The sequence below is a fragment of the Macrotis lagotis genome, chromosome 7, assembly GCF_037893015.1.
Source record: "Macrotis lagotis isolate mMagLag1 chromosome 7, bilby.v1.9.chrom.fasta, whole genome shotgun sequence".
Classification (NCBI taxonomy): Eukaryota; Metazoa; Chordata; class Mammalia; order Peramelemorphia; family Peramelidae; genus Macrotis; species Macrotis lagotis.
In genome coordinates, this window is record NC_133664.1 from 208,955,973 (window position 1) to 208,975,938 (window position 19,966).

The following is a 19,966-nucleotide window of genomic DNA, read 5'->3' on the forward strand; positions in this document are numbered from 1 at the left end:
AAATATTGAGGATCCCCACAAAGTTTTCATTTAAGTTAATTGTATCTACTGATATTTGCTTTTATTAAAGATTTAAATGAACACATTTTTAAAATATTAATTTTAAAACAACATAAGTTCAGTGCATGTTAATATATTTTCCAAAACAAAAATTATTTCATAAGAAGATTGACATTTATATAAATCTCTTTAGTAGAAGACAAAAAGATTCTCATTTCTGCTTCTGCATTCAATTTGTTGTATTGTTTTGACTGAATTATATAAAGAAAATCTAGCTTCACAGAGATGTGTAGTTGGGAAATGAAAGAGTATTTCAATAAGCAAATAATATCTTATAATATTATAAAATGTTTTGACCCTGAAGATCTTCTAGTGGAGCATTTGGCATCCTAGGGATTCACAGACAACCCTTTCTAAATTTAACAGTTTCTTCAGTTTTATATTTTTCACTTTCGTTTATATTTTTGTTCCTCAAAAGAAATGAGGGATATTAAAATATCCTCCCTTTAACATATTGTTATTTATGTCTTCTTATACTTAAGCTGTTTTTTTCCTTTGAAAATTTAAATACTAAAGCATTCAGGGAATAGAAGTTCAATATTGATATTATTCCTTTTAGCATAATGAATTTCTATGTTGTATTTTTTGTTTTTTGTTTTTGCTTTGATAGCAAGAATGCAATGCCTGCTTCTTTAGATTCATCCCCGCCCCCAATTAACTGTTAGATTTGGATTTTCAGAGTATGTCACTTTGAAGGTTTTGTCTTGAGCTTCTTTAGTATTCAGAACAGATTATTTAATTCCCTCTTGGGATTTCTGGTGGTTGCAGAAGTCATATTATTCAAATTTCCTTTTCTTAATATTTAAAAATCTTGGGGGCGGCTAGGTGGCGCAGTGGATAAAGCACCAGCCCTGGAGTCAGGAGTACCCGGGTTCAAATCCGGTCTCAGACATTTAATAATTACCTAGCTGTGTGGCCTTGGGCAAGCCACTTAACCCCATCTGCCTTGCAAAAACCTAAAAAAATATATTTAAAAATATTTCTCCAGATTGTAGGTAGAATTTGCTAATTGTTAATTTTAACTATAGTGTAGGGGGGGAATGCAGGAACAATTGATTTATATGGTCAGGGATGAAGGAGGGGTTACTGAGTGAGCACATTCAAGGAAAGGGATCAACCTTCTCTGATAATAGTTCATTAGTTGTTTCCTCTCCAGGATAACTGGGTATTTTAGACTGTGGAGCTATCTGAAATATTTTTATTTCTCATGTATAATTCTTACTTGGGGGAAGTTTGAGGTGTTATAAGAATTGGAGAATAAACCTAGTCTTCCCAAGGAGTAGATAGATAGATAGATCGATAGATAGATAGATGAGAGAGACAAAATGTAAATAATATAATACACAGAGAAGATAAAGATAATCTTAGAGGGGAAGGAATTAATAACTGCCCCCCCCTAGAAAAATTCTCCAGAAGAAGATGCGACTTCAAATGAGTATTGGAGGAATGAGAGGAGAGGGGCAGAGCATTCCAGGAATAGGGGGGCAGTCAATGCAAAGGCAGGGAGCTGGAATATCAAGTGTCATGTTCAAGGAACTGTAAATAGGCCACTGTAGCTGGAATCTGTGGAGGGGATTACAGTCTAAGAAGTTCAGAAAGGCAGGAAGAGGTCAGGTTATAAGGAACTTTAAATGCCAAAGAGCTTTATATCTGATACCAATGGTAATATGGAGTTCATTAAGCAGCAGGCATTAAGGGAAGGGGGTGGGAGTGGGAGTGATAGGGTCAGACCTACACTTCAGAAAAATCACTTTGGCAGATGAGCAGAGTATGTATTGCAATAGGAAAAGATTTGACTTAGTTGGAAATCTTTTTCAATAAATCAGATAGATAAATAAATATAGAGATAAATATAGATATAAATACAGATATAGAGAATGAAAGATATATATGTATATATATATATATATATATGTATATATGAGTGAATATAATACTGTGAGAGAGAGAAAAGAGAGAGGAAAGACATGTGAAGATAGAAATAGCTATGTAATGGTTATACGGGATAAATTATACTGAAGAGTTAAGGAATGATAAATGACTGAAGGAATGATGGTTTCCTCAACAGGAAAAGAGTTTAGAGGGAAAGATATGAATTGTTTTGGACATGTTGATTTTGAGATGCTTAGAAGATGTTAAGTTCAAGATGTCCAAGAAGCAGGTAGAGATGAGTGGTGAGAGCTTAGCGGAGACACTAGACTGGATATAAATCTGATAATTATCTCTTTAGAGATGATAATTGTACTAATGGAAGCTGATAAGAGCAGCATTTGAAATAACACAGAGCAGAAAGAGAAGGACCCCTGGCAGAGCCTTAGGAGAGTCTCACAGTCAATAAATGACATGAAGAATTAGTAATGGAAACTAATTAAGACTGGTATTGTTTGTCTTAGTAGTAAGTAAGCAGAAAAGAAAACCAAGAGATAGTAGTGTCGCAAAAACCTAGAGGATAAAATATTTGGAAGGAAAAGATTCACAGTATCCAATGCTGCAGAGAGGTCAAAGATCAGAATTGAGAAAAATTATTGGATTCTGCAATTAGAGAACTGGATACTTTGGAGAAGAAGTTGAGTAATGAAGTTAGAATGGAGACAAGAAGTCTTTCTCAAGAAGTTTAGCCTTAAGAGTTTAAGTAGGTCCCGCCCCGCGGGCCCAGTTGAAATCCCTGCGCAGGACGAAGGGTTCTAGTGGGTTGTGCCTGGCATCGGCCCCTGAGCTCCGTCTGCCGCAGCCCGTCGGGGTGGCCTCGGGAGGGTCTGAGCCGAGTCTAGGCCGTCGGGACTGAGGCGGAGCCGGGGCAGGCTGCGGCAGGAAGCGGCCGCCATGAGCAGACGTGAAGGGCTGGCAGAGGAATCAGTAACATGTCTTCAAAAAAGCCTAAACCATCTTCAAAAAATCTGGGAAATAATTGGAATTTCAGAGGACCAGAGCCTTCATAGGATGGAGGTTGTCAAGAAGTACATAAAGGGTCTATTGGACATGATGATTGCAGAAGAAGAGTCTAAAGCAGAGGCTCTTAAAAAGTATCAGCTTTTGTCAAAAAGAGCTTGATACCCTGTGTGGGGAATTGAGCCGGGAAGCCTTTGAACTTTTTTGATGCAGGAGAAAGAAGAGAGCACCATTTTACAGCTGGAAAAGGATTTGCGTACTCAGGTTGAAGTCATTCTCAAGAAGAAGAAGGAGAGAATGCAAGAATTGAAGCTGCTTCAAGAACGAGACCAAGACTTTTGTGAGATTCTTTGTATGACACCCTATAGCATTGATGCTACTTGTGTCCCCAGCTTGGAGCAGCTGGACCAGTTCAGGCAGCACCTGAAGGCTCTGGCTGAAATGAAGGCAAGCAGACGGGAGGAATTTATCAGCATAAAGAGGCAAATCATACTCTATGGAAAAACTAGACCACACCCCCCGACACCAGCTTTGAGAGAGATGTGGTCTGTGAAGAGGAACATGCATTCTGCCTGTCGCTGGAGAACATAGCTGCTCTCCAAACACTACTCCGACAGTTGGAAATGCAGAAAGCTCAGAATGAAGCCCTGTGTGAGGGCCTGCGATCTCGAATCAGAGAACTCTGGGACTGGTTACAGATACCCCCTGAGGAGAGAGAAGCATTGGCCATGTTCATGACCAGGTCAAAGGAAAGTGCTGCAATCAGAAGTGGATCGATTGGAGGAGCTAAAGATGCAGAACATGAAAAAAGTGGTTGAAGCAGTCCGAGTGGAACTGGCTCTATGTTGCGAAAAGTGCTTCTATAGCCAGGAGCAGAGAAAAGCCTTTGCTTCCTATTTTGATAGTTGGTATGGGGCACATAATTTTGTAGATAAGCATGAGAAACTTGGGTGCTCAATATTTTTAAAGTATTTTTAAAAATACCCTATAAAAAAGCATTAATCTTTTTTTAATTGCTACTTTTTGACACTGCCTCTTCCAAAGAGTCATCCCATATGACAACTTTTTTTACAAAAGAAGAAAAGAAAAAAAATCTACAAAATTGTTCAATGCATTCTTTTTTTTTTTAGGGTTTTTTTTTTTTTGCAAGGCAAATGGAGTTAAGTGGCTTGCCCAAGGCCACCCAGCTAGGTAATTATTAAGTGTCTGAGGCCAGATTTGAACTAGGGTACTCCTAACTCCAGGGCTGGTGCTCTATCCATTGTTCTACCCAGCCACCCCTATTCAATGCATTCTAAAAATATAATCTGACTCTACGAAGGATTCCATACCTGTAAGACCAGGCCACCACCACTGCTATAGAAGAATGCAGGGAGGTGACAAAAGTATTAAAAAAATGTTTTGTTGGGGCATTGGAGTCAGGAGGACCCGAGTTCAAATCCAGCCTCAGACATTTACTGGCTGTGGCCTTGGGCATAACACTTGACCTTGATTGCCTCCAAAAAAATTACAAATTAATCAAAAATAAGTTTTTATTTGATGTATTTGGGGGGGGGTTACAGTCTTTCCTTATCAGAGAGCCAGCCTATGTAACAAATAACATTTTTGAAAGGGTTTCAAAAATATTCTTAAAGACAAAAGTAGATACAATTAGAGTTTAAGGTTTTCTTTTCTTTTTTCTTTTTTTTTAATTTAAGGCAGTGGGGTTAAGTGACTTGCCCAAGGCCCCACAGCTAGGTAATTGTTAAGTGTCTGAGGCCAGCTTTGAACTCAGGTATTCCCGACTCCAGGGCAGATGCTCTATCCACTGTGCCACCTAGCTGCCCCTACAATTAGAGTTTAAGACACAAATAAAAATGATATAAGTAAGGCATATCCTGCTCCTAGTTTAGTAGGGAAGATGTAACATATTTACAAATAATAAATATATACATTTGTGTGTGTTAAAAAAAAAAGAGTTTAAGTAATTTCATAAAGTCATCAGCTTCATTCTCTCTTCTAGAGTCATTGAAGTCCAGTAGCAAGGCAAAACTTAAGATAATTGGTCTTAAAGGTCAAATTTTATCAATTATATATATATATATATATATATATATATATATATATATATCACTCACTTATTACAGAATGAGAGTTTATGGAGATGGTTGATTCAAGAAACAGATATGTTGAGGCTTAGACAGCACTCTTTGAATCTGAGAAGGAAGAGGTCCCTTTGATGAGAGCCAACCCTGTGAGGAAGAGAAGATGGGTCCAAGCCTAGACTGTTTTAGTAGACAGCAGGATAGGAAGTTGTTTGGATGGTGCTGAACTGAAGTGAAATATAGAAAATGCAACCTGCAGATTTGCAATCTCTTGAGGCTTAAGTATCAATCTCCCAAGAAAGTATAATAGGATTTTGAGAGAAATTCAGATAGACAAAGTTGCAGGGGTGATTCATTTATTGGTAAGGCTAGCAATTACCAATGAACGAAATTACTGACCTCTCTTGATGAACAAAAACCTTGAGTAAGTCCTGTCAGGGTCTTTTATAACAACTGGCAAGATGGCAGAGCAAAACTTCAAACAATATAGATATGTTTTCTTCTGAATAGTCAGAATTGAGATTATATCTTTTGGACATCCTCTTAACCACAAGCCAAGACATGTGAGTCACTATATCTTTTATGCTATATATTTTAAATTGATAAAATTTGACCTTTAAGGCCAGTCATCTTAAGTTTTGCCTTTCCACTGGACTTCAGTGACTCTAGAAGAGAGAATGAGGCTGATGACTTCATTAAGTTTTGGCTCACTTAAATCCAGTTTACTTTAGAAGTTAAGATATCACCCCATGATGTTATTAGTCCTCTTCAAAAATGAATGATAAACAAATATCTCATTTGAGGTTCAAAAACAATAGTATTAAATGTTATTACACTCATTTTACAGTAGAGGAAGCAGAGGTAGACAGAGATTAAGTGACTTGCCCAGGGTCACATAGGTAAGAATTATCTGAGGCTAGAATTGAGTTTAGATCTTGATTACTCCAAGTCCAGTGCTATGTGCAATAAGATGCCACCTAGTTACTTTTGCAACCTTCTTCAATCACATCCTACCCCACTCTGTGGGGCAATCCATCTGAGCTGGGTGAAATGAGCTTTATAAGAACAGAAAGATGCTCCTAGTTTATTATCTCATTTAAATTGGACTTAAATTTTGTATTACTTACTGTTATTTTGTCCTTGCAAAACCCCAAATGCAAAATAAAAATTCATCCATCTATTGATCATCCATTCAAAACCTAAATATGATCTATTATCATCCCACCCACCTCATTAGTCCTATACCTTCTTTAATCTTCTTTGCCTTGACATAGCTTAAATAAAACACCTCTAAAAAACTTTTCATTCTTTAGCATTTAGTGCTAGCCTTAGTTCATTTTAAATTTTTTATGGCAGATATTTTTAGAGAATCCTTCAATGATTTTGTATATATCTTCAATTACTTATCTTTGTTTCTATCTTCCATGTACATCTTTTTTTTAAAAATTTGATTTATGAGTTATGTATAAACATTAATTTCTTTTAGAAGTCCTTCCTTTTTTCTTCAATGCAATAATTTGTTTTGGTGTATTAGGAATTCCATTCTTGAGAGCTTCTTATCCTTCCTGATGGGACTTGACTCCTGATATGACCTCCATCTTTTAAAATCCTTCCCAGCCTATCCTAAAGCTATCTTTCCAACCTCATCCTATATTACTCCTCTTTCTACATTCTTGTTTCGTCATTCAGTCATGTCAGATATTTTATGACCCTGTAAGGTGTTTTCTTGGTAAAGATACTGGAGTGATTTGCCATTTCCTTCTTCAGTAGGTAAGAACAAACAGAAGTTATAGGACTTGCCCGGGGTCAGACAGCTAGTGAATGTCTGAGGCTAAATTGAATTCAGATATTTCTGATTCTGGGTCTGGCAGTCTACCCACTGTGCCACCTTGCTGTCTTCCACATTCTTAAAATAGCCTTTTTTTCTGTTCCTTACACATGGGGCTCCATTCCTCACCTCTGGGCTTTCCTATAGATCATTTTCCATACCTAGAATTTGCTTCTTCCTCATCAAAACCCTCTCTTCTTTCAGGGGACAGCCCAGGCACTACCTTATACAGAAAGACTTTCTTGCTATCTCTAAAGGGGCTATCCTTCACTTTCTCCTTTTTAATTAATTTTGCATTGATTTTGCCTATATTTTAATGTGTACATGTTGTCTCCCCAAGTGAAATTTGAACTCATTACTTTTCCTAGTGGAGAAATTACATTTAAAATAATTGTAGCAAGAATAAAATACCTGGGAGTACACCTGCTAAGAAACACATTAGAACTATAAGAATACAATTACAGAAAACTTTTTATACAAATAAACACAGATGGGGGGCGGAGCCAAGATGGCGACATGAAGGGATCTAGTCTTAGGAGCTCTCTGATAAAACTCATAAGCTAAGGACTCTAGCTAAACTTTCGAGAGACAGAATCCACAAAGGGACCCAGTGAGGCAGTTCTCCTACTCAAAGTAACCTGGAAAAGAGCAGAAAGGCTCTGCTCCCCGGGGTTGGAGGGGCGGCCCGCCGGAAGGGTGGCCTGCCAGAGCCAAAGAACTTCAGCCTCCTGGAGGCAGCCCCAGGGCGCTGGGAGCCGTGGCTCACAGCAGCAGGGGAGTCTCCTGAGCTGCACCCCAGGGAGCACCGAGCACAAAGCGGGGGAACAGCGGGGGACCTCTACCAGAGCGAGCATGTGGAGCCCAGCTCTCAGGGCACACAGTGAGCAGCTTGGTCTTTTGGCAGCCCAGACCCAGAAACAGAAGCAGGAGGAGGCAGTAAGCAGGAGTCCCCAGGGCATGAGCCCATTGAGCTGAGGGAGGGGAGTGAAGAGAGACTGCTGAGCTCTGTCCTCTGCCCCTGGAACAGGACTCTGGGGCTCTGACCACATTCAGATCCTGATCCCAGTCTAGGCCCCCCCAATAGAATAGCAGGGCCCCCCCCATATCAGCCCTGTGGCAGAGGGGGAGCGCTTATGGTCATTCACAGACCAGGAGGGAGGACAGAGCCTCACGCACTGAGAACCTTGTGAGAGTGTCCCAAAAGCTCAGGAAGCACCCCAAAACCAGGCCCAGGCTGGGAAAATGAGCAAGCAGAGAAATAAGAGGAAGACTATTGAGAAATATTTTGCAAATGAGCCCAAGAAGGATCAAAATACTCAGTCTGAAGATGAGGAAGCACAAGCTCCTGCATCTAAAGACTCCAAGAAAAACAGAAATTGGGCTCAGGCTATGGTAGAGCTCAAAAAATACTTTGAAAATCAAATGAGGGAGTTGGAAGAAAAACTGGGAAAAGAAAGGAGAGAGATGCAGGAAAAACATGAAAATGAAGTCAGCAGCTTAGTCAAGGAAATCCAAAAAAATGCTGAAGAAAATAGTATGCTAAAAACCAGCTTAAGTCAAATGGATAAAACAGTTCAAAAAGTTATTGAGGAGAAGAATGCTTTAAAAAGCAAAGTTGGCCAGATGGAAAAAGAGATAAGAAAACTCTCTGAGGAGAACAAATCCTCAGACAAAGAATAGAATTCAGGGAGATTGATGAATTTACCAGAAATCAGGAATCAATACTTCAAAACCAAAAAAATGAAAAATTAGAAGAAAATGTGAAATATCTCATTGAAAAAACAACTGATATGGAAAACAGACTTAGGAAAGATAATTTGAAAATTATTGGAATACCTGAAAGTCATGATCAGGAAAAGAGCCTTGACATCATTTTCAAAGAATTACTACAGGAAAATTGCCCTAATATTCTAGAAGCAGAGGGCAAAATAGAAATGGAGAGAATCCACCGATCCCCCTGAGAAAGAGATCCCAAAAAACCAACCCCTAGGAATATTATAGCCAAGTTCCAGAACTCCCAAGTCAAAGAGAAAATATTACAAGCAGCCAGAAGGACACAGTTCAAATATCGTGGAGCTGCAGTCAGGATCACACAGGACTTAGCAGCAACTACATTGGAAGCTCGTAGGGCTTGGAATACAATATACCGGAAGGCAAAAGAGCTTAGAATGCAGCCAAGAATGAACTACCCAGCAAGGCTGAATGTCCTCTTCCAGGGGAAAAGATGGACTTTCAATGAACCAGGGGAATTTCAAATGTTCCTTTTGGAATGGCCAGAGCTGAACAGAAGGTTTGATCTTCAGATACAGGACTCAGGTGAAGCATGGAGATTGGAGGAGAGGGGGGAAATATGAGGAACTTAATGATGATGAACTGCATGTATTCCTGCATAGAAAAATGACACTGATAATACTCATATGAACCTTCTCAGTTAATAGAGCAGGAAGAGGGAGCTTTTATAGTTGAAGCACAGGAGAAAGCTGAATTTGACGATATATTGTGGTGTAAAAATGGAGTCAATAGAAAAAAAAGGGAAATGGAATGGGAGAAAAAGGAGAGGGGGAATAGTCCAAGATATTTCACATAATAAGATTTTTTTTTATTACAATGAGCTATTGCTCATTGGAAGGGGGGGAGGCAAGGGGGAATGAGGGAACCTTTGCTCTCATCAGAGATGGCTAGGAGAGGAAACAGCAAATATACTCAATGGGGTATAGACATCTGGAGTAAGAAGGAGGGGGGAGCAGGGGGAAGGGGTGGGGATGTGAATAAAGGAGGAGAGGATGGACCATGGGGGGAGAGTGGTCAGATATAACACGTTTTCTTTTTTACTTCTTGCAAGGGGCTGGGATTGGAAGGCCTGCCCAGGACCATAGGGCCAGGTGGATTCTGGGCTTCTTGGCCCCAGGACCAGGGATCTGTCTGCTGTGCCACTCAGCGACCCTACAATAGAGTCAGAGTGAAAGGAGAGAGAAAATATAGTACATGGTAGTGGAGAAATAAGAAAGGAGGGAGTTGCGATCAGCAATGGCAATGTTGGAAAAATATAGAAGTAACTTTTGTGATGGACTTATCATAAAGAATGTGATCCACTCACGACAGAGTTGATGGTGTTGGAACAAAGACTGAAGCACATTTTTTGTTATTATTATTTGGGGGAGGGTGCAGGGCAAGTGGGGCTGGGTTGTCTGCCTGGGGCCACATAGCAGGGTGATCTTTGGGTGTCTGGGGCCGGATTTGGACCCAGGTGCTCCTGGCTCAAGGGCCAATGCTCTGTCTGCCACCCAGCTACCCCTACTATTATTACTATTTTATTTTATTTGGATCTTTTTTTTTCTTCTTTTTGGTTTTTGCAGGGCAGTGGGCATCAGGTGGCTTGCATGTCACACGGCTGGGTGATTGTTGGGTTTACAAGGCTGGATATGGACTCGGGTGCTTGTGGCTCCAAGACTGGTGCTTCGTCCATTGCGCCACCTGGCCATACCTACAATTATTACTATCATTTTTTTTATTTTAATTTTTTTCTCTCCCCTTTCCTTTTTTCACCCAAGCAAGTCTATCTATATTCATGGGGGGAAGGGTATTTTGTTTACTTGTAAACAAGAATATGTTATTAATGTAAAAAAAATTTGTACAAAATGAGAATAAAAATAAATTTAATAAAAAAATAAAAAATAAACACAGATGGGGTGGCTAGGTGGCAGTGGATAAAGCACCGGCCCTGGAGTCAGGAGTACCTGGGTTCAAATCTGGTCTCAGACACTTAATAATTACCTAGCTGTGTGGCCTTGGGCAAGCCACTTAACCCCATTGCCTTGCAAAAACCTAAAAAAAAAAAACAAAACAAAAAAACAAATAAACACAGATCTAAACAACTGGAGAAATATTATTATGGTAGATGAGCCAATATAAAAAATGACACTACCACATAAATTAATTTACTTAATTCAGGACTGCATCAATCAAACTTCCAAGGAACTATTTTAGTGTTAGAAAAAATATTGGGGCAGCTAGGTGGCGTAGTGGATAAAGCACTGGCCTTCAAGTCAGGAGTACCTGGGTTCAAATCTGATTTCAGACACTTAATAATTACCTAGCTGTGGGGCCTTGGGCAAGCCACTTAATCCCATTTGCCTTGCCAAAAAAAACCCTAAAAAAAATATTAACAAATTTATCCTGAGGAACAAAAGGTCAAGAATATCACAGGAATCAATTAGGAGGCAGGGGAAAAGAAAGTAAAGGAGGTGGCCTAGCAGCATCAGATCTCCAACCATATTACAAAGTTGTAATCATAAAAATAATCTGGAACTAGATAAGAAATAGAGTAATTTGATCAATAGAATAGTACAGAATAATATAGATGCCCAGAGTAATCTAGAGTTTGATATACCCAAAGATTTCAGCTACTGGGCATGAACTAACTATTCACTAAAAACAACTAGACACAGACCAACATCTCATACCACATGATGTAAATATAAAGGGTGATATAAATTAGGGAAAAATGGAAAAAGTTACCTGTCAGACCTATCGATAAAGGAAGAGTTCTTGACCAAATAAGAGATAAATATGATCACAAGAATTACAATGGATAATTTTGATTACATTAAATTAAAAAGAGTTTGTACAAAGAAAACCAATGCAACCAAAATTAGAAGGAAAAACAGAAGGCTAGAGATGGGAGTGGTGAATTAAAAGTTTCTCCTCTAAAGGTCTTATTTCTCAGCTTTATAAGGACCTGACTCAAATTTATAAAAAATATGAGCTAGTCTCAATTGAGAAATCATCAAAGAAATGAATAGGCAGTTTTCAGGGAGGGAAAAATCAAAATTATTAAGATATATGAAAATGTTCTATATATTACTAACCAGAGAAATTCATATTATAAAACTCTAAGAGGAGCAGCTAGGTGGTACAGTGTTTGGAGCACCAGCCCTGAGTCCAAATTCAACCTGAGTTCAAATTCACTCGTGTTCAAATTCACCTGTGTCCAAATTCAGTCTCAGACTTAATAATTGCCTAGCTGTGTGAACTTTGGCAAGTCACTTAATCCCATTGCCTTAAATAAATAAAATTTAAAACAAAAACAAATTTGAAAACTCTAAGATCCACCTCATATCCATCAGATTGGTGAATATAACAGAAAAGAAAAATAACAAATACTGGAGAAAATGTAGAAAAAGAGGCAGACTAATGCACTGTTGGTGGAGCTATGAACTGGTTCAATTACTCTGAACATTGTGGAACTGTGCCCAAATAGTTATAAAACTGCATATCCTTTGACCTGGCAATTTTACTACTAGGTAATAAATTTTGACCTCAAAGAGATCAAAGGAAAAGAAATAGGACCTTTATATATGAAAATATTTATAGCAGTGTGTGTAGGATGGCAAAGAATTGGAAACCTAGGGGATGCCCATTAATTGGGGAATAGCTGAACAAGTCATGGTATATGATTATGATGAAATACTATTATTTTATAAGAAATGATGAAGGGAATGGTTTCAGAAAATTCCAGGAAGACTTATATGAGCTGATGCAAAGAGAAGTGAGAACTAGGACAACATTGTATACATAGAAATATTGTAAAAATAATTGAATTATGAAAAACTTAGCTATTCTGATCAATGATCCTTAGCAGTTTCAAAGGACTCATGATGAAAAATGCTACCTCCCAAGATAACTGATGACTTTTGAGTGTATATTGAAGTATTTTTTTCATTTTTTTCTTTTTTACCATATCAGTTAATGTAAAAGTTTTGCAAGACTATATGTATAGATTTGTACACACATATTGCCTTCTAGATGAGTAGGGGAGGTATAGAAGGACAGAATTTGGAACTGAAAACAAAAACTAAAATGCTTTAAAAAGAGATTGTTTCATTCTTTTTATTTGAAAAGAGATTGTTTCATTCTTTTTATTTGAAAAGAGATTGTTTCATTCTTTTTATTTGTATCCCTAACACTTTATATAGTGCCTGGCACCTTGGTGATTTCTCTTGCAGAATTTTAGGCCATAGTTTTCTTCCTAACTTTTCTGACACCTTCAATATCCACTCTCCCAAAACAGAGAGTACAGATTTCTTTATCTTCTCCCTTCCAAGGTTCCTATCAGTTTTCTTCCAGCAGTCAATTCTTCTTATTCAATAGAATCAGATCTAGAAAACAAGTTTGATGAACTTATCATTAGAGTAAGCAAATAATTTATTGATTGTTCTGCTCTATTAGTCTTTTTTATTTTGGCAGAAACTTCCAGATAGCTAGATAATTGAAGCACCTTACAACCCCCTCCCATAATGTCTCTGTGCCAGGCTTGCAATCTGTTTACCTGACTCTTCATCTTTTCTGTCACTTGGTCTATAGTATACCCCAGTGGACAACAGGTTAAATCAACAGCACTAATTTCTTTCTTTTTTTATATATTTTTGCAAGGCAAATGGGATTAAGTGGCTTGCCCAAGGCCACACAGCTAGGTAATTATTAAGTGTCTGAGGCCGGATTTGAACTCAGGTACTCCTGACTCCAGAGCCAGTACTGTATCCACTGTGCCACTTATCCGCCCCTACTAATTTCTTTAATTAATCCTTCTATCTCACCTTCCTGGTTGTCCTTATCTGGATGCTCTCAAGTTTTTCAGAGTCCTTTCTGGTCTACAGGCAGTCCTTTCTCCTACCATTACCCCCAAAGACTTTTGTCATGAGCTTTCTATGTGACTTGGGCAAGGTACTTCAGAACTTCTATAAATCTCATTTTATCTATATGCAAAATTTAATTGGACTTGATAGTAATAGCTTACATTCTATAATACTTTACAGTTTATAGAGCACTTTCCTTGTCATATCATAAGGTCTATTACAAGTTTCTTTTTTAAAAAAATCATAAAATATGCAATTCTTTGCTTACTTTCAACATAAAGATGCAATTTACTTTACTTATATATTTATTGTCAGGGCAAACAACCACAAGTCCTTTTTTGTAAGCACCTTTCTCTATCAAATGAGGTCTTAGACTGGCAACTCTTAGGGGGAGATACCATGTATTTCTCCTCTATTGGCATAAGAGCCAATTTGAATAAATGGATAAATACCATTCATACAAAAAGAACTTTCACTTCTCCTTGCTTTCAATATGACCCAATTTTCATGATACAGGCATCATACTCAAAATTGTCACATCCTATTGCCTTGCATCTTCCAAACAGCCTTTTAAAGTATTTGGTACTTATAGGAGTTTAGTTTTCCTTCCCTCTTCCCTTCAATCTAAATTGTTAAAAGTCTAGGTCAAGTCTCACCTTCGTGGAAGAGAAAGACAGATTCAGAAACAGAGAAAGTATTGAAAACATAGATGGAAGTCAGATTATAAAGTACTTTCAATGTTCAAAATACTTTACCCTAGAGGCAGCAGGATGCCACTGGAGCTTTTTGAGTGGGTGAGTGCTATAGTTAAAATAGAGTTATAGGAAAATTGGCACCTATATGAAGGATGGAATGGAAAGGAGAACAGATTCAAGGAAACCAACTAGGAGGCTATTAAGAAAGATGATTAGTTAGGATATAAAATACTTTGGTGACCAAATAAACAGAGAAGGGGATTGATTTGTGAATTGTTGTCAAGGTAAAACCAACAAAACTTGGCGAATGGTTGCATATAAAAATTGGCAAAGAGTGAAAGAGTTAAGCAGAATTTTTTTAGTGGCAAAGAATTGGAAACTGAGGGGATGCTCATCAATTGGGGGAATGGCTGAACAATTGAGGTACACGAATGCTATGGAACATTATTGTTCTATAAGAAACTATGAATGATGGGACTTTAGAGAAGCATGGAAAGAATTACTGGAACTGATGCTGAGAGAAGGGAGCAGAACCAACATTGTGAGTTGATCAGCTATGATGGATGCAGTTTCCCTCAGCAGTTCAAAGCTCTAGGACAACCCTGGGAGACATGTTATGGATAATTCCATCCACATCTTGAGGAAAAAAAAAAAAGAAAAACAATAACAACAAAAACCCCACAGGATGTGAATGGATACTATGTTCACTTTTTAAAAACAGTTCTTATGTTTTCCTTCCCATTCCATGGGTTTCTTTCTTTTCCCTTAGTCCTAATTCCTCAAACACAAAATGACTAAGATGTAAACATGTTAAACACAAATGTACATATACTGCTGAGAGGAGGGTAGTGGAAAGGGAGGATGGTAGAAAAATGCATAATTTATTAATGTAAGAGGATGAATGTTGAAAAACCTTCAAAATAGGTAATTGGAAAAATAAAATTTGAAAAAAGAGTGAAGAGTTAAGAATGACTCCAAAGCTAAAACTAAATTGCTATAAAAATGGTAGTGCCCTATGTAGAATAGAAAAATTAGGGAAAGGAAGAGCTTGGGGAGAAAATAAATTCTGTTTTGTATAAGTTGAATTTGATTAGAGATGTATTTTGGATAGCAAATGAGAAATGTCCAATAGGAAGTTGATAATACTTCTGGATCTCAGACTAGAAATAGATGGATGAACCAATGGGAGCTGGTAGGACCAAGGAGAGAGAGATTCTAGAAAGAGAAGCAAAACCAAGACAGAATCATAGGGTACACTAACATTTGGGGGGAGGGTGGGAGTAGAACAGAGATGAAACAAGAAAAACTAAGGAGAGGCCACATCAGTAAAAGGAAAACCAAAAGAGAACAGGGTCATGAAATGTCATGGAGACAGTATCCAAAAAATAATTAGTCCAAAATGTCAAGGGGTAAAGTGAGATCAAGAATGAGGCCTGAGAAATCACTGGATTTGATCATGTGATTTGATAATGATCATTAGTAACTCTGGAGACAGTATATCTTTAGTGGGGAAAGTTCTCTCTGGTCATGGAATAAGAGGACAAGTCCTAAAACTGTTACTTACTAGTTCTATCTTCATGATCTGGTTGTATTAATTGACATGTAATAATTGCATTATCTCCCTTGTAAGGTAATGGTTATAAAATATTTTTAAAACTTTAAGACTTAGGGGCAGCTAAGTGGCGCAGTGGATACAGCACCAGTCCTGGAGTCAGGAGTACCTGAGTTCAAATCCAGCTTCAGGCACTTAATAATTACCTAGTTTTGTGGCCTTGGGCAAGCCACTTAATCCCATTTGCCTTGAAAAAAAACCAAAGCAAAACAAAAAAAAAAACCTAAAACACACACACACACACAAAAACTTTAAGACTTTATAAATGTACAGGGAAGAAGAATTGAACAAGGTGTCACTCAGGGCCTTGTTAATAGAAAGAAATTATTTACATAGTGCTCTGTAAGGTCTTTTTTCTTTTTTCTTTGTAAAGTCTTTACAAAGCACTTTCACAACAAGCTTGTAAAGTAAGTTTTGAACAAATATCTGATCTGGACCTAGCCTTAGCTGGGTCATTGAACTGTGACCTTGGACAAGATATGTGAACTCCCTGGAACCTGTTTTTCTCTTCTATAAACCAAGGACCAGATGATTCCCAAGTCCCTTACTCTGAAATCCTATGATCCTTTAAGTTATTTCTTTTTTCTGCTGGGGAGTGGGGGAGGGGGGTTGGGGTAAAGTCACCATGCAGAAAGGAAAATGTCAAGGAACCACAAGATGGCAGCAAAGGGCCATCTGGAACCACAGGACCCTAGGGAAAGCAGAGACCAGATCTAATTCGGTTATCAGATGTCTTAGGCATGGGCTGAGTTCCAAAAACTAGAAGATATAGAAAAATAAGATGTAGTCTTTGCCCTTACTTACAGAATTTATGATCTAGTAAATGACCTTTCCCCAAATAAAATTTGTTCAGTGACATTTGAGTCTTTTCCTTTGTAAAAGACTCTGTTTAAAACTCTCCCAGGGATTCTTAACCTGATACTTATGAACTTAATTTTTTTTTATATTGTAATAACTATATTTCAATATAATTGATTTCCTTTGAAATCCTCTGTAGTTTAAAACATTACTGCATTTAAAGCATGTATGCACTTAATCACATTCTGAGATTTATTAGGATTTACTAGACTGCCAAAGGGATCCTATGACACACAAAAAATTAAGAAACCCCGAACTAGATGATATAAGATCCCCTCCATGTAAGCTCTAAATCTTATAATTCCATGAGGACCTCAAATCATTAAAGTATTTTGATCTATGGTCCATGGGAATAAACTAAATCTTTCGGGGTACAGAGGGAAGTAGCAATGACTTAATTATCTGAAGAACTGCCTGGTGCTCTGGGGTCATAGAAATATGCCCCACCTACTTTGTCCTTCCCAAACATTTCCCTAAATTAGTTAGAGTTGGAATCAAGGAACTTTATGTGACTGTCATTTCCTAAGGACAGTTTAATATCCAAATACCTCAGGCTATTCCACCAATTATCCTTCCACACCCCTTAATATAAAATAAATTCAACATTATTGTGTTGTAAGAAATAAAGATCTGATTTCAGAGAAACTTAGATTTATATGAAATTATGCAGAGCAAAGTGAACAAAACCAGAAGAGTTTATATTATAACATTGTTAAAATAAACATTTATGTAAAAAAATAAAAGTGACCTATTTCTTAACTGGCAGGAAAAATGAAATAGGGAAGATGGTATCTGGTAGGGTGATTTCTCTGTTCTAGAGTGGCTCCCCATTGCCTGAAATACAAATTTCTTAGCTTGGCATTTAAAGCCCCTCTGATTCCACTACACTTTTCCAGTTTTGCTTCTTGTCATTTTCTTCAATACTCTCTATTGCTCCATTAAACATGAACTTTTCTCTACCCCTTCAGTTATCTTGGTCTTTCCCCCACTCAGTGCCTTTGCTCCTATGTCTTTTGCTTAAATGACCTCTCTCCTCTATCCACTTAATTCCTATTCATCCTTTGGTGTAGCTAGGTGGTGCAGTGGATAGAGCACTGACCTTGGATTTAGGAGGTAAGGAGTTTGGATCTGGCCTCAGACACTTGACCACTTATTAGCTGTGTGACCTTGGGCAAGTTACTTAACACTGATTGCCTTCCACCCCAGGGCCATCTCCAGTCATCCTGATTCATATTTGGCCACTGGACCCAGTTGGCTCTGGAGAAGAGACATGCTTGTCATGGTATCACCTCCTTGAAGTTGTGGTCTTTTTTGAAAATTAAGGACAAACATTTATCTTTTAAAGAAGGGGTGGCGGGGCAGCTAGGTCGCGCAGTGGATAAAGCACCAGTCCTGCAGTCAGGAGTACCTGGGTTCAAATCTGGTCTCAGACACTTAATAATTACCTAGCTGTGTGGCCTTGGGCAAGCCACTTAACCCCATTTGCCTTGCAAAAACCTAAAAAAAAAGGGGGGGTAGTGAACCTTTTTTTTTTACCAAAGTCCATTTATATATTTATAACATCATTTGTGTGTCAGACAAAATTATCAGTTTAAAAAGTTAGCTTGCTTTATTTAATTCACCCCTAAAAAATACCTAGATTTATTGAATTTTGAGTCCCATGCCAACCCAAATGATTAAGAGCCTTCTGCCCAGATGTTCTCTGACTCTGCTTTAAAGTAAATGTCACCTCTTCCATGAAACTTTTCCTGAGTCCCTTGGTAAATAGTAACTTTTCCCTCAGACCTCACTTGACATGTTTTGCAACTCTCAAAGGAAATTATCATTACATTGGCAGAAGTTGGTCTCAGTCACCTACCAAAACTTTGTAAGTTTCATTGGGGAGACCTTTTAGAAAAGAGGCAGTATTGATTAAACTTTGAATGTCCTCTGGGTCTATACAAGATAAGCAGTTTCTTTTTTGAAATAAATGAATGTTCCTGGGGGATATACCTAGACTAAAGACTATCAGACTATTAAACTATTACTACCCTGTTTACCCTAATAAAATCTATATCCATTAGACTCAATCAACCACTAACTTTCTTTCACTTCATTTTGCCTTTTGGTCCCAAAGTCTCTAGTATCCAGATGGGATGAGACTGAATACACAGGAACAAATATACATATGTAGCAAAGCTAAATATACAATTGTCCATGAAATATATACAATATGTAACAGATCAAGTTGTTGCTCAGGAGTTGGATGCACAAGAATCAATGTGGTATAGTGGGAAAAGCACTAGAATCGTAAGACCTGGACTCAACTCTCTGCTGACTACTATAATCACAGGGACAAGTCACTCATCTCTCAACACCTCAGTTTTCTCACCCATAAAATTTCTGTCTCCTCCATGATGGTATTTAGGTACTTTCATCTGGGCCAACAGATAGCTGGGGATAAATCATCAGGGTCAAAAGATTCAATGATGGTGTAGAGAACTGGGCAGACAGAGGAGGGATCATAGTTTTGAAATAGCTCATGACAAAAAACTAGGGAAACTAAACGTAGACCAAAGTATAGCATTTTCACTTTTAAAAATTTAGGTTTTTTTTTCCCTTTCTTGTGGTTTCCCCCCTCTTGTTCTTTTTCTTCTTTCACAATATGGCTAATATGTAAATATGTTAAACATGAGTATGCACACATAACTTATATCAGATTACTCACTGTCATAGGGAAAGGGGAGGAAGATAGAAAAACTCAAACTCTTACAAAAAATGAATGTTGAAACTTAGCTTTACGTGTAATTGGAAAAAAAATTTTAAATAGTTCATGGCACAGACTGAATACATGACACCTTCCTCACCCCACATTGTTCAGGTAAGTCCCATTTTCATCTCCTAGACTTCTCTCTCTACCCCTTCCCTGAGTTCACACAGCCAGACTACATTCCTCTGAAAATATGCAATATCTTGAGTTTATTTGAGGTTAGGGGATTATGTTTGCTCTTGGGAAGGGAGGAAAATGTTCTCTTGTTGGTTCTGAATGTCTGGCATAGACCAGAACTCCCTGCTTTCTTTGTACACACATGGCCTTGCTCTTCTTGTCCTCCATTCCTAAGTCTCTTATTCTTTCACCAGCCGGTAGATGTGATGTTGAGCTCCATGCTCACTTGCAGACACTTCAAACACATAGGCAATACACAGTAAAGTTTCCTGGGTATCTCTGTTGGTCACTACCTAGAGGGAGTAGAAAGAAGAGTGATGAGGTCCCTCAAGAGATTCCCATTTTCCATATCAACTTGACCTCTCCATTTCAAAATTCT

At 38.0% G+C, this 19,966-nt stretch overlaps 1 protein-coding gene and 1 pseudogene across 1 annotated transcript in view; one reads left to right on the forward strand and one right to left on the reverse strand.

Annotated features, from left to right (window-relative positions):
* Positions 1-2,883: 2,883 nt before the first annotated feature.
* On the forward strand, positions 2,884-3,927 carry LOC141494259 (protein regulator of cytokinesis 1 pseudogene; annotated as a pseudogene).
* Positions 3,928-11,514: 7,587 nt separating this feature from the next.
* The window catches only part of TEAD4 (TEA domain transcription factor 4), a 95,765-nt gene continuing 87,313 nt past the window's right edge, over positions 11,515-19,966 (reverse strand). Inside the window, exon 15 of the mRNA XM_074195324.1 lies at positions 11,515-19,880. Within this exon, the coding sequence (XP_074051425.1) occupies positions 19,767-19,880 (114 nt within the window). The 3' untranslated portion in view covers positions 11,515-19,766. The remainder of the gene's footprint in view (positions 19,881-19,966) is intronic.